The 13378-nt window shown below is 35.6% G+C and overlaps 1 protein-coding gene across 1 annotated transcript in view; it reads left to right on the top strand.

Annotated features, from left to right (window-relative positions):
• The window catches only part of trarg1a (trafficking regulator of GLUT4 (SLC2A4) 1a), a 14197-nt gene extending 1247 nt beyond the window's left edge, over positions 1 to 12950 (top strand). The window contains exons 2-3 of the mRNA XM_041993907.1: positions 11629 to 11761; positions 12165 to 12950. Of these exons, the coding sequence (XP_041849841.1) occupies positions 11629 to 11761; positions 12165 to 12178 (147 nt within the window). The 3' untranslated portion in view covers positions 12179 to 12950. The remainder of the gene's footprint in view (positions 1 to 11628; positions 11762 to 12164) is intronic.
• The last annotated feature ends 428 nt before the right edge of the window (positions 12951 to 13378 follow it).

Below are 13378 nucleotides of genomic sequence, written 5' to 3'. Positions count from 1 at the left end.
ATTTAAGATGCTTGAGAGGGAATTTTTAGTCCTGAGCAGATCAAAGTTTAAACTTTTTTTTATTGATCAAATACTTTATTTGTAATTTCCAAAAGTGTAACTGTACAGGTAAGTAACAGGTACAAAAGGATGTTTGATTAATAGTGACTGAAACAAAATGCAAAAAAAAAGCCACATGGTAGCTGACACACCCAAACACACACTTGGGACTCAGTGCCTCATCAGCTTTCCTGTTGCTGAGGGATTTACATGTTCTCAGGTTGACTGTTACAACTCAGCTGGCAGGTTTTCTTTTACTTTTAAGGCCCTGACACCTGAATAATCCTGTAGAAAATTTTGAGGATGCTGGAAATGCTGATATGAGATGGAGCTGAGACACTGAACCCATGGCATCATCAAAAGGCTATGGTGCCATTGCAAATTGCCACACAGTCTGGTAAACTGCTCTGTTTGGATACAAACAGATGTATCATATGTAGACCCTGTATATTATTTTTATTGTCCGCCTTCAGTGCATGCAGCACATGTAATGGAGTGTATTATGCTGAGGGTCTTTGTTGTGGTCCTCTACAGTGGTAAGACAGAGCAAAGACAGTGAAGTTATTGATGAATGCTGTGAGAGACTGAAGCTTACAGTTTCATTGAAACAGTGTAAAAATTAGAATGTGTCAGATATCAGTGTGTGGACCCAAAAACATAGCTTTTATCCTACAGTTTTTACCTCAATGGTGACCTTTCATTTACTTTAATATGCATTAAGGCTACTATATTAGGACATTTATTGATCACTTCAGCTTATAACAGCATTAAAGAGGCTCTTGAAAGTTTCTGAAAACTTTATAATATTTTTTTATTTATACATGTACTGATATACATCAGTATGTGAATTAAAGTAATCTCCAGAATCTACACAGTATTAGAAATTAATAAAAGACATCAAATAAATATATTTTATTGGTTTATGTCATCACAGAGAAACTAATCCAGTAGTATATGTATACATTCCTAAATGAATGAGAGTCTTTATGATTAGCAGTTCATTTTCTGTTTTATTGAAAAGAACAAGCATTTATCAACATGTCATCTTTACAGCATAATGTATGGTTTTTGAAGTGTGTTATGGCACGAAAAAATATTATTTATTTATTTATTTATTTATTTATTTATTTAGATCTTCATAAAGCAGATAAAGAGTTACAGGACCACCTTAAAGAGTCAGGATCCCACATGCAGACTGGGGAATGGTGGGATGAAATCAAGACAACTGTTACCCTTCAAGGGAGTAGTCGATCAACAAAGCAAGGTGTGAAGGACTCTGTTAAGGAAGACAGCTTAACCTCAGAGCATCTCCACGCCTGTCTCACATTGACTCTTTGCAAGGCAAGGCTGCAAGGAAAAAAGCTTTGTAAAAAGAATATTGCTGCCAGTCTGCACTATGTTAAAGATCCTTTGGAGGAACCAGGATGCTTTCAAGAAATGGAAAAAGATAGAAGAGATCAAAGTAGGACTTGTGTTTCAGTGAGATATGTTGTGTTTCAACTCTAAGAACCTTCAGCAAAACATGGTGGTGGTTGTATTATGCTTTGGGCCTGTTGTATAAAGACTATGACAGCTTGCTATTGTTGATGAAATACGGAATTCTGGGTTTTATTAACAAATTTCAAAGCGTAACTTTGGAATTCTGTCAACTGTTAAAAGATCTTAAGAGAACAACTAAAGAATTACGTACTAAAGAAATTATTGAAAAGGAATAAAGTTAACATTTAGGAATAGTTGAATCTAGTAGAAATGTTGCAAGCAAGAATGAGCCTGCTAAAAATCCCAGCCATTAAGCAGTTGTGTACAGTGGACTGGGTTCAGGTTCAGGGGTTCTGTAATGTCCAGGGCTGATAAAAAAAATGTCAAGAAATGTTTATTTTCTGTCTTTACACAGATTCACTTACTTTTGCCTGTCAAGTACATATAATATTTGACATTTATCAGCAATAGAGACCAATACATTTGTAATATTTTCTGTCTAATTTGATTAATTTGGATCTTCACATCTAATTTTAAGACTTGGAACTTAATCTGTTCCGGCTGTGTTTGGCTGTCAAGGATAATCAGTGTCTGTGCCTGTGGTTTAAAGGGGCTGTGCTCAGTAGAGAGCATCACAAAGAAAGCATATGCTACTACATCACACTGTGTACAGTAAGGTAGAGCCTCCTCTCTGTTTGCACCTAAGATTTTTAATAAGTGCCTGAAGGAATGCCTTCTGAAAAGACGACTGACCTGCATAATTTAGACAGATTAGCAGTCTTCTCTTTCCACTTTGAGCATGCTAGTTTGACACCCCACTGTGTTCATTTTAGTTTCACCCAATTCCCTCAAAAATAGAGGAAAGCATTGCTAACTAGCACAACAACACCGTCCCAGTCAATCAACACATTACTTCACTATGTCAGCACATTTGTATTCCACAACTGCATGAGCCTGAAACTCCAGCAGGACTCATCTGTTCTCAGATAAAAAAAAAAGCGATGTCTGGTAAGATAATAGCTTCAAATCCAGATAGATCAATATGTATATATATATATATATATATATATATATATATATATATATATATATATATATATATATATATTTCAATTAGGTAATTATGATAGTGATTTTTGGCCCATGTGATTAATAAATTATTTGCAGTTATTTAATGATCCGCTCTGTACCGTGCTGTACAGTTCGGATCAGAATTACTGGCACCTCTGAACTGTAAATATGATGTTTAACTCCTAAAAAACATTTGTTTTAATAGGATATGTTATATATCAACAAAATGGTGCTTTCAAAAGATAAAATGATTATTATAAACAAAATATACTCCAAACAGCTAACAGCAAAAATATTTTTGTTTACTGTATTTGCAGAACGTCTTTGCTATGTATTTGGTAGCAAACTGAATATTTATGGGTTTCATTTAGTATCAGATAATAATAATAATAATAATAATAATAATAATAATAATAATAATAATAATAATAATAATAATAATAATAATAATAAGAAGAAGAAGAAGAAGAAAGTGATGCACTAGGGCTCTGCTTTAGTTTCCTCTGTCCATAAAGCTGTGGAAGTATCAAGAAATACGTTTGTAACTACATAAAAATGATTGATAACACTAGAAACGGTTAAAAACATGGATCTCAATATTGAGCTTTGACTCTTATCATACAGTCAGCTCTCTTTGTTTCTTGATATAAAAACTGGAAGCAATAAGGCCCTTTGTTATGCAGTAAAACTATCAGCCCTTGTTTAATTTAAGTCCTGTTAACAGTGAATATTAAGCGTAGGTGAGGGGTTTTTTCCTTTATTTTTGTCTTATTAGAGGGACTGAAGTAAATTCACGAGTAAACCACAAATAAATCTGGTTTTTGACAGACCATCTGGAGTTATTCTAACAGAAGTTTTGTTAAGTACCATCAGCTGTAATTTTCTCATGTCTGGATTTGAAGACCTGTTGACTGATGGTTACTTTTTACTTCTCACACTCTACAGATGTCAGATTCAGATCAACAGAGAAACACTGCAAATTCAATGCAGCAAATCTATTAGTTCTGTAATGTCACCCCTGTGGGCATTACACACCAAAGGAAATATCAGGCAGTATCTACACGACAGCCTGTACTTCCCCGAGCGATCATCATGCACCCACTGACATTCACAAGGCAGCTGCTTGCTAATGGTATTGAGAGGGAGAGGCTTTGATAGAGGACAGAAGAAAGGAAAGTGAAGGGGGGAGAAACTGGAGCTGGCCACTAACTCAATAGAAGGCGAGAGAAGTCAATTTAGTTTCTCTGCAGAGGGCAGATAGCAGCAGTTAGCCAGCTATGTGGCAGCAATCAACATCCTCTCTTTTTCCTGGGGCTGTGGAAAGGGGATACGGGCCTCCTGAAGAAGATCAAAACATCTTTCGCTACAAGGGTAGATGGGTTTGAGAGAGATAGCAAATGGCCATAAAGTAGTTCCTATGACTTGATTAGAAAAAACTGAATTAGATACCACAGTGATGTCACTATGTGCAAGTGAGTCAAAGCAGGAAAACAGAACATTTGCTCTGAACAAATGAATGTTGTTGATATCGCATGATATAGCTTTATAGTGCAAGATCATCACTAAGTGCTAATTCTCACCTAGCCTAAGTGAAATAGATCCTTATAGAGAGCTGAAAAGAGAAATGTTATAATGGTGTCAATAATCTGGAGTCAGAGGAGTCTTCCCAGACTTCATAAAATTGTTGTAGAAAAAGAAAAGAAAGTTTTTAAAAAAAAAAAAAGATTCTTTTAAGGGGTGGCTTCATATAAAATGTTACAATAGTGTACACTGAGTCAACTGTAGTTGCATTGTTGATGAGCTGCCTTCAACTTCTTGTGGCCTGGATCATGTTCAAGTCATGCTAAGAGGTTTTCCACTGTTGCACTTCTATGAAACAGCTGTGTTGACGGTGACAACCCAACAGTCTTCCCTACAGGTCTAAGCAAGACCTACTGTAATGCAACAACTGGTGCTGGAAAATTTGAAACCCTTTATTTTCTGTGTTCCTGCATACATGTGATTTATATGTCACAAGGTTGTCATGTAAAGTTGAAAACAAAATTAGACGATTCAAGTCAGTGACGTTAACTGATCACTTTGGGTTCTTCTGCAACATTGCATAAAGATTAAGCCATCCAAAAACAAAAGCTTTATGGTTCTTTGACTATTCTTTCTTAGAATAACTTAATCACTTAGAAAGTAAAGAGAATCAAATTTCTAATTTCATAGATGTCCCAAAGCATTTTTCAGGCAGGTTTGTCCATGTGGTCTTTACCAAACTGCAATCGCAGAAAGAACCCATTAGTTTTGAAAATATTCCTGTGGTCATAATACAGGTTTGGTTTGCCTCATTTCTCTTGTCACCTGTAGGTAGTCCAAATAAGATAATTCCTTCATCTTTAGTTTTAGTCAGTAACGGTTATGACATATTCTTTAAGCCATAAATGAATAGAGAATTTAACAGTGTAGCACAGTGGTAGCACAAACATCAAACTAAAAGACAGGTTTCCACAATGTAATTATTTGAACATTTTATGTTTACTGCACTAATCTGTTGTGGTCTCAAGTGTGTAAAAGAACCTACATCTGTATGTGTGGCTGGTGCATTGCTAACAAGAGGAAAATGTTACATTCGTCATCATTTGGCACCACTTCCAGCAGCAGGACCACCTAAAAGCTAACTTCCAGCTGGCTGCCACCACAGATTGCTGACAGATGCTCTAGAGGATAAAAGCTGTGGCATGAAAACACAGAAGACGTGCAGTCAATTATGGGGATTGGAGAGGCAGGGGTAATAGGTTTTTACAGCCCAGACTAGCCTATCCCAGTAATGGGAATGCCCAAACTGCAGGAGCATTACTGCACACTCTGCAGATTTGCTAGTAAAATATGGAGTCGCAATGCTGCACTGGAGGAATGACTGTGTTTGTGTGTGTGCATATGAGTGTATGCATAGGTAAATTACCTTATTATCAGTCAAATATTGAGCATTTTGTACTTTAGTTTTTACAAAAGAAAGAAAAAAAACTGCCATTGTTTTAATAGAAAAATAGACAGATATGGTGACATTGACCATGCCTTTATACTATCAATTTTGAGTATTTCATATATAGTCCTTATTACATGGTTTTTTGACAAATTCTGTCATATCTTTGTAATTCTTTATACATATTTTGCTTAAAATAAAAAATAGGGGTCTATATCATTTAAGTGCAACTTGGAAGAAGATATTTTTCATTCAAATCTGGGTAAATGATTAATTTGAACCCATGTTCAGTGCATTCTGGTCAATTTATTATTTTCAATTCAGTCAATTTATTTCTGATTGATGAAATGGCATTCCTCCCGTTTAACCCTATTACATCCTGCTCTATCGTTTGTAAAGATTTTTTAAAACATTTGTGGAACTAAACATCTCTATCTCTTGGTCTGGGTATGTAATGCCAAAAGTTAGTGTTTTCTATTCAATTACAATTTCAAGTTTTGTCCAAAGGAAAAGAGAAAAAAATGCAAATAAACATTTTTCTCTTGTTTTTCTCCTGTTTTTTTCTTGGTGTGACCCATTAAAGGTTAAAAGATTATTGCTGTGTTTCATGATGACTGATGAAGGCCACGAACCAAGTTGTGTTGGTACAATAAACTGGTTCTGTGAACGACAAAAGTTGATTGAGTTAATAGAAAAAATTTAATTTTATTGTAATTTTAAATCAATATTTTCATTTTGCAATAAACAGAAGGCAGCCTGTTGGAAAGCTAGCACTCACACCTTGTGAGTGCCTACCAGTTTTTGCTAAGTGTGGTGCTACTGGCCATTGTGGAGTTATTTTTGATGTCAAAGATCTTAAAACTGTGCAAGCAGTGTACCACAACAAAATCCCTACGTCGTCAATGTACTGCCACAGTAATTTAGGAATATAGAGATATTTAACATTAGGGGTGTCACTAAAAATAAAAAAAATCGAATCGGAATAAATCTGAAATGAACACAAAATTCTTTGAATGCATCAATATCAAAAGTTACTAAAAGGCATACAAACAGTAATTTATTCATTTGAATGTGTATGTGATATTTAAGGCTGACCCACTTTAGAACACATAGGCTATGGAAAATTCAAAGAAAAACATTTGTCTCTCTTCAACACATGAACCACTGAACATATAGATATTAATAAATGTAATTCCTGATCAGGACAAAATGTTTTCTGTTTGACATTTTCCTCTTATCTGTATGGCAGCTTTTTGGATGGATGTGTGGCTCCATACACCGGCAGGTGGCTGTACGGTGGGATAATCTAATTTAGTTTTGGGTTTTCTACTAATCTTGACAGTAGCGATGAACTAAAATGTAAAACTTGACCCTGAAAAATCTAAATTACAGTGGATCACTGATGTGCTAATATAATAAAACCTTGTTTTTCTATGTTGCTGTCATTCTGGTAGCTTCTTTGAATTGTTTTCAATTCAGAAGCTAAGATACAAACACACTAAACATTTATGAGCCACAGCGGCAGTTAGAATGTGTTTTACAGCTCCAGGAAGAAGAAAAGTGCAGTTGTGACACTGACACATTTGATCATCTGACTGCTTTGTGAAGTTTGAAATTTTAGTAGAGAGTCCCTGCCAAAGCTATTTGAACTAAAGGATTGAGAGGCTTACCAATGTCCTGGTGTGCTGTTTTTACAGAATAATTGCTCCAAACTCCTAAATCACGAATTGTCCTGTACCTTGAATTTTGGACATATCTTCTAAATTGGGATTTATGAATTAAATTAATTACTCTTACAATTAAGTGAAAGTTAAAATGTGTGGATAAATGAAAAGAAAAGGTATATTTTAGTCTTAAAAAATGGATTTAGATGCAGTTGAACCTATAATTTGGTCACAATAACTGTACCTTTTCACCAGGCTGCTGCTGGTTCTTCATTATTAATGGAAAGAGAGAGGAAAAGAAGCACTTACCAGCCTCCACCTTCCTTGGCTGAACACATGAATACATGAGAGAGCATGAGTTGAGTGTGTGGGGGTGTGTGTAAGAATGTGTGGCTGGTGTGTAAACCCAATAAACATTAAAGATGTTTCGTGGGTAGAATTTCCCATTCTGAAAACAAATATGACCAGGCGTACTCTTACTAGAATCAATAAAGACAATAAGTCAAGCACAGGGTGCTTCCCCCTAACCCACGTGAACACAAACCTTGTAATTTCTTGTCTCTCTGGTGAGGCGTCACAGCAGGAAGTAGTTGTACTGAAGAAGACTGCTGACACAGAAGCCTTTTCTTGTTTCTTTCTTCTCCTCTTTTCATGACAGATAAAAAATATTACCATCTTATTAGAGTTCCCTTTTTTCATTGAGATTTTCTGTGTAAGCAAGCTAAGTTAGCAGTGTTTTCTGAAAGGGACTTGCATTGATTTAAGGTGCTGATGCTGCTATCCTCTGTGATGTGAGTCCAGATCAATACAAGCTCCAGTGGGATTTTGTACCATAGCTTCATGTTGCAATCCTGGAAGTGAGATGCTGAAGTATGTTTCTGTGCATGTAAGAAAGAAATGAAAAAGAAATCTATCATCTTAATTAAATTAAACATGTAATAATTTATGACTGTATGTCATAATGGAATTGTTTCACATCAGTTTTTCTTTTTTATATATATTTTGTCAAATGCAGTGTATAATTAACAATTTGTAAAAGCCCCTTGGATAAATGGGATGCCCCCACCATTTTAAACAGATAAAGTTACACAAACATAAAGTAGTGTAATTATGTCTGATAAGAAGGTAGTTCCCTATTCATCTCCAGCAGCAGCACCCATGTCAGTGGAACTCCCACAAACCACCATATGCACTGTGTGGCTACCAGAGACAGCCTGGAGGCAGAGAGGTCCGTGAAAAAGAACAGATTAAGTAACTAGCATGTGATAAAGGAGAACTGTGGGGGGCTCTTTTTGTCTCTCTTTCTCTCTGCAGTGTAATCTTATCTGATACTGAGGCAATCCCAACTCCAAAAGCTCAGCAAAGAGTGAGCAAGTGAGGGCAGATGATAAACATACCATATTTTTGTCTTTCTTTTTGTGTGTTTTTAGTATGTGCTTCATATATATATATATATATATATATATATATATATATATATATATATATATATATAGATAGATAGATAGATAGATAGATAGATAGATAGATAGATAGATAGATAGATAGATAGATAGATAGATAGATAGATAGATAGATAGATAGATAGATAGATTCATTTCATTTCCTGCTGTACGTCTCACACACAGCATGGCGTCTGGTTTTACAAGATGTTTAGGACCATGGACAGCTCTTCTGTCGTCACATATAAAGTCACTTCTTTATAGTTTGTGTTTGACACTTCTAATATTCCATCTCACAATTGTCAAGTATTTCTGCACATTGCCTTCCTTTAGCATTTTATATTGATGTTCAGAGCTGAAAGACACACACATCACTTTTTAACCCCAAACCCAAGTAGTGGGAATTGAATTATCTAACTTTATGATAGTTGTCACTCTTAGTTTTCCCCACTCTGTTTACTTACACATAGCAGTTGGTAATTACCAAGAGATAAGGAACGGGCATGTTTCACACCTACTGCAGTTCTTTCAGAGGTTTCAATCAGTTAATTAGAAAAGTCTCTACTTCTGTCTCTTAGCTATTTTCAAACATTGACTTGCCATTGCCTGATTGTCTTGTGGATGGACAGCTTAAAGTTAACAGTAATGGCCTGAGGTGAAAGAAGTTGTTCTCTCTTTTTGTTTTTAGCTGTGATTCTATTTAACTTATATTAAGCTTATTTAATGTTTTGGATAGCGTGAATCTCTTTTGACATGTGTCATTGGTTCTGATTTTGTTTTTTGATGTTTTTGATGTGATGTTAGTCCTTTGTCTATTTTAAAGCTACCTTCACTGTCCTTTAGTCAAATATAAAGAAAGGGTGCAACTTTCAACCTTACTTTTGTTGTCACTTTATCTTAAAGAAATTTAAAGCATATGAGAATTATGGTGTTCCTTGGGGAAATATGCTGAAATTAAATTAATGTAATGTATGTATGTATACTTTAAATGCTAATGTGTTTTTAGTGTGTCTGCAGGTATGGTAGACTACTGTATTAATAATGTTCTTGTTTCTCATAAATCGACTGGTGTTCAGTATCATGAAGGAGAACAGCATCTGGCAACAGTTTTCCAAACTGAAAGAAAATAAAATTAATGATAAAGTTTAAGGCTGAAAAACTGATAGAAACATAAAAACATTGCCTGAGTGAGATTTGTCAGCTGGGACGGGTAAATCAAGTAAAACCATTGTGCTAGAAATGAGGATTCCCATTCATCATGTCACACACATATATACACATAAATCATCCTGTCGCAGTATCGGCAGCATATATAAAGCAATATACATACAGCATAAGAATGATATACAACTCTTTCACACCGCTGTGCTCTCAGCAGCTCCATCCAGTTGGCTCTGCAAGTTACAATCCTCCATCAATCCCAATCTGACGGTCCGAAATAGACAATTTCACCAATGACAGCAGGGAATAAATTATTCTTGGCATTTACCTTACAGGACTGTAGAAGCATTCAACACTTAAACATTACTGTATGGTATGTATGCCATTTTTTCTGTTCTCCCAAGTGATGAAATACCACCTGATAAATATTTTAAAGGATGACGGTTAGATGCTGTTGTATCTGGCCGCCAATCTTTAATGAGAATCTTTAAAGGAGAAGCTTCTCAGACTCTGTGTTGTGTCTGTCTGTTGTGTCGGAAGCCACTTCTCTTTTATTTTTACTGTCATAGAAATATAAATGTTTTCTTAGTTGCTGTTTGCTAAAATAGCTCACTGTGGTGAAATGGGAATATCATAACTATTGACATCACGAGCCAGAGCTGTTCAGCCTTGAACTAGATTCAGCTTGAAGAATTTGGTGGTACGCTCTTGGTTCTTATTATTGTTGTATATCTTGACTTTGGGGTCCAAAATTTACTTAATGATTATTGAAAACAAAACATATTATCTTTTTTGGACAGTCGGACTTTTAAAATGACCCCATTTGTTTTCTCTGGCCTTTGGCTTCATGCTATTGATCTTCTGGTGTGATTTTTGACAGGTCTTTTACATTTTAATTTACTTTAATTTCGTTATCCTTTTTAAACCCAATAAAAGGAAATTAATTTTGTGTTTTATAGAACTAATAAACATTACTCATTATAATGAAATCATTATGTAAAGTTAGAGTTGTAAGCAGGAATGACCTGTTGTACTGATTGTGGAGCGAAGTGGAGCGAAAGTCTAAAGTCTAAACACATTTTGTTATGTTGCCGATGTTAAGAGTGTTCATCATTCTTCTGTGCAGAATCAGCTTCAGGGGCGTAAGAGCAGTCCCCAGCATTAAACCACCCTACTTTGTCTATTTGTTCAGTTTCTTGGAGTCAGTGTCTAATGCTGCTGCAGATTGCACTCTTCTCAACAGACTTATAAAAGAAATTTTATTGCTTTTTGTTTGTTCACATTTGGTGGGTAAACACTTTGTCACTTTTCTTTCTTCTGAAAGTGCTATATGTGTGAAATAAAAAACTTCCACATGATTGTAGCACCTGTTCTGTATATAATCTATTGCTTAAAAAGTTAAAAACATTTAATCTCCCTGAAGCATCTTAAAAATAATATCATTACTATGACTAGAATTTAAAGGTTGATAGTTGTTCTTGCCATGGTTGGAGAAATTAAACTGATTTCAGGTAGTTTAGACTTTTATTTCTTTATTCCTACATATCTTTCTAAAGCAGGGATCTTAAACTCCATTCCTCAAGGGCCACTGTCCTACTTCCCTTGTCCAGCACACCTGATTCTTCTTAACCGACATAAAATTTTGTTGTCAAGTTCTGGACAATGAATCATTATTTGACTCTGGTGTTTAGAGGTGGGGAAATGTCTAAAACCTGCAGGACGGTGGCCCTCAAGGATCAAAATAGTACATGTCTGTGCCTTATTTGGTATATTATGTTTGTAATTATCTTTTGTGTGTCCTTAGTCCAGAAACAGTCTTCAGGCTGGGGATATGGATGGAGCCAGAAGGCTGGGTCGACTGGCTCGTCTGCTCAGTATTGTCTCCATTGTCCTGGGAGTGGTCATCATCATAGTCTTCATCTCAGTTCACATCTCAGGTACAAAAACAAAGTTTTAAGCTGAAATGGTGCTAATTTGGAGGCCTTGTATGCACTTCAAATAAACTTATCCTCATGTTCACATTCTTATTTTTAAAAATGAGATAGGATGTGTGTGCATGGACAGACCACTCGCATAGGGATTTAGCAAGTGTTCAACAAAGGATACCTACATTACGATTACAAAGTGATATATGATATGCAACGTGACACTATCACACACGTGTGATGTGCCTTCTATATCCAAACATTTGCAACCTCAGTATGTGTCCATGTATCTATTGATGTGGCCCAGCAGCAGCTGTAGTGAGCAAACCTTTAACACTTTAGCTACACGTGTCTAAATAATGAATATGATGTATTCATTTTATCCCTTTTCTTCTCCCCCCCTTTTTATTTTTAGCTGGAAAGCACTGACCTGGAAAGCAGAAGAGCCAAACCACAAATGCAACAAGAAATAAAAATCATTCCAAAAAAAAAAGAAAAGAAATACAACTCATTACTCCATGCCACAATGTACTTACATCATGATCATCTCCAGATGGCAAAACGTAGGCAAGTCCTAAGAGATGGCCTCGCAACAAGTAAACAAATGAAACAAATATTCAGAGATGCATGCATTAGAATCCAGTAACCTTTGCTTGATAAAATATCCTAATGTAAGTTGTTCAGGTTCACATGGAGGAAAAAGTGAGTACAGATTTGTATGTGTGGATGGAAATGTTTCTTTTTGGACTTCTTAAAAAGAAGAGGGTGATTTGCATATGTGGAGAGTAAATTAAGGACTTGTCTGTGTCTGTGGTGGGCTTCCTGTAAAAAGATTCTGGATTTGTCTTCAGATTTGCAACAGCTGCATTTAATCCTCATATATTCCCTACTGGACCTCTTGCATTTAAAGCATATACAGCTACAAATATATTTGAAATATGGATATATGAATATATATACATTGTTTATGCACATTTTATAAAACATTTGTATGCCATGTGGTGTTGGGTTTACTAAGACTGTTAGTAGCTGCCTGGTAAGCATTTGGATTATCTGTGCAATTTCAAGGATTTGGTGAAAGGAGTAGGGAACATAATTTTTCATTTTTGTTGTGTGATGTTTTGTTTTACAGTTAGGTACATTAGACCAACTGCATGCCTGAATGTATATAACCAACATCATGCATTCTTTTGGACTGTAATCAGCTATTTCATACTTAAAGAGGCCAACGAGTTTGTACATGAAAACAGTGATTTGTGCACAACTTGCAGAACCAATGTAAAACACGTAAGGACTTCTATCTAACCCACTAACACACGCAAGCTTCCATGATCTAACCTTTGCTCTGGCAGAATGAATGGCATGCTAAATCTCGTGATCCCACTTTTCAAAACCCTGATTTGGTGACTGTTTCCCCCAAACTTTGTCTCCATTTCATCATCTTGAGCTTTTACACTCCTTTTTTACATTTTGGATTTTCAACATTTTTACACCATCGCTCCTCTTTGTCCATTAACATGGTTGACTGTAAGATGCCATTGTTTCACTGAATGTTTGGTTTTCTCTCTATGTATTGGTACAGAATGTATTTCATTGGAAAATATATATGCAATATGTATGCATGCTTTG

Source organism: Melanotaenia boesemani, chromosome 9, assembly GCF_017639745.1.
Source record: "Melanotaenia boesemani isolate fMelBoe1 chromosome 9, fMelBoe1.pri, whole genome shotgun sequence".
Classification (NCBI taxonomy): Eukaryota; Metazoa; Chordata; class Actinopteri; order Atheriniformes; family Melanotaeniidae; genus Melanotaenia; species Melanotaenia boesemani.
Note: the sequence above shows the minus strand (reverse complement) of the source record. Positions and strands in the feature narration are given on the sequence as shown.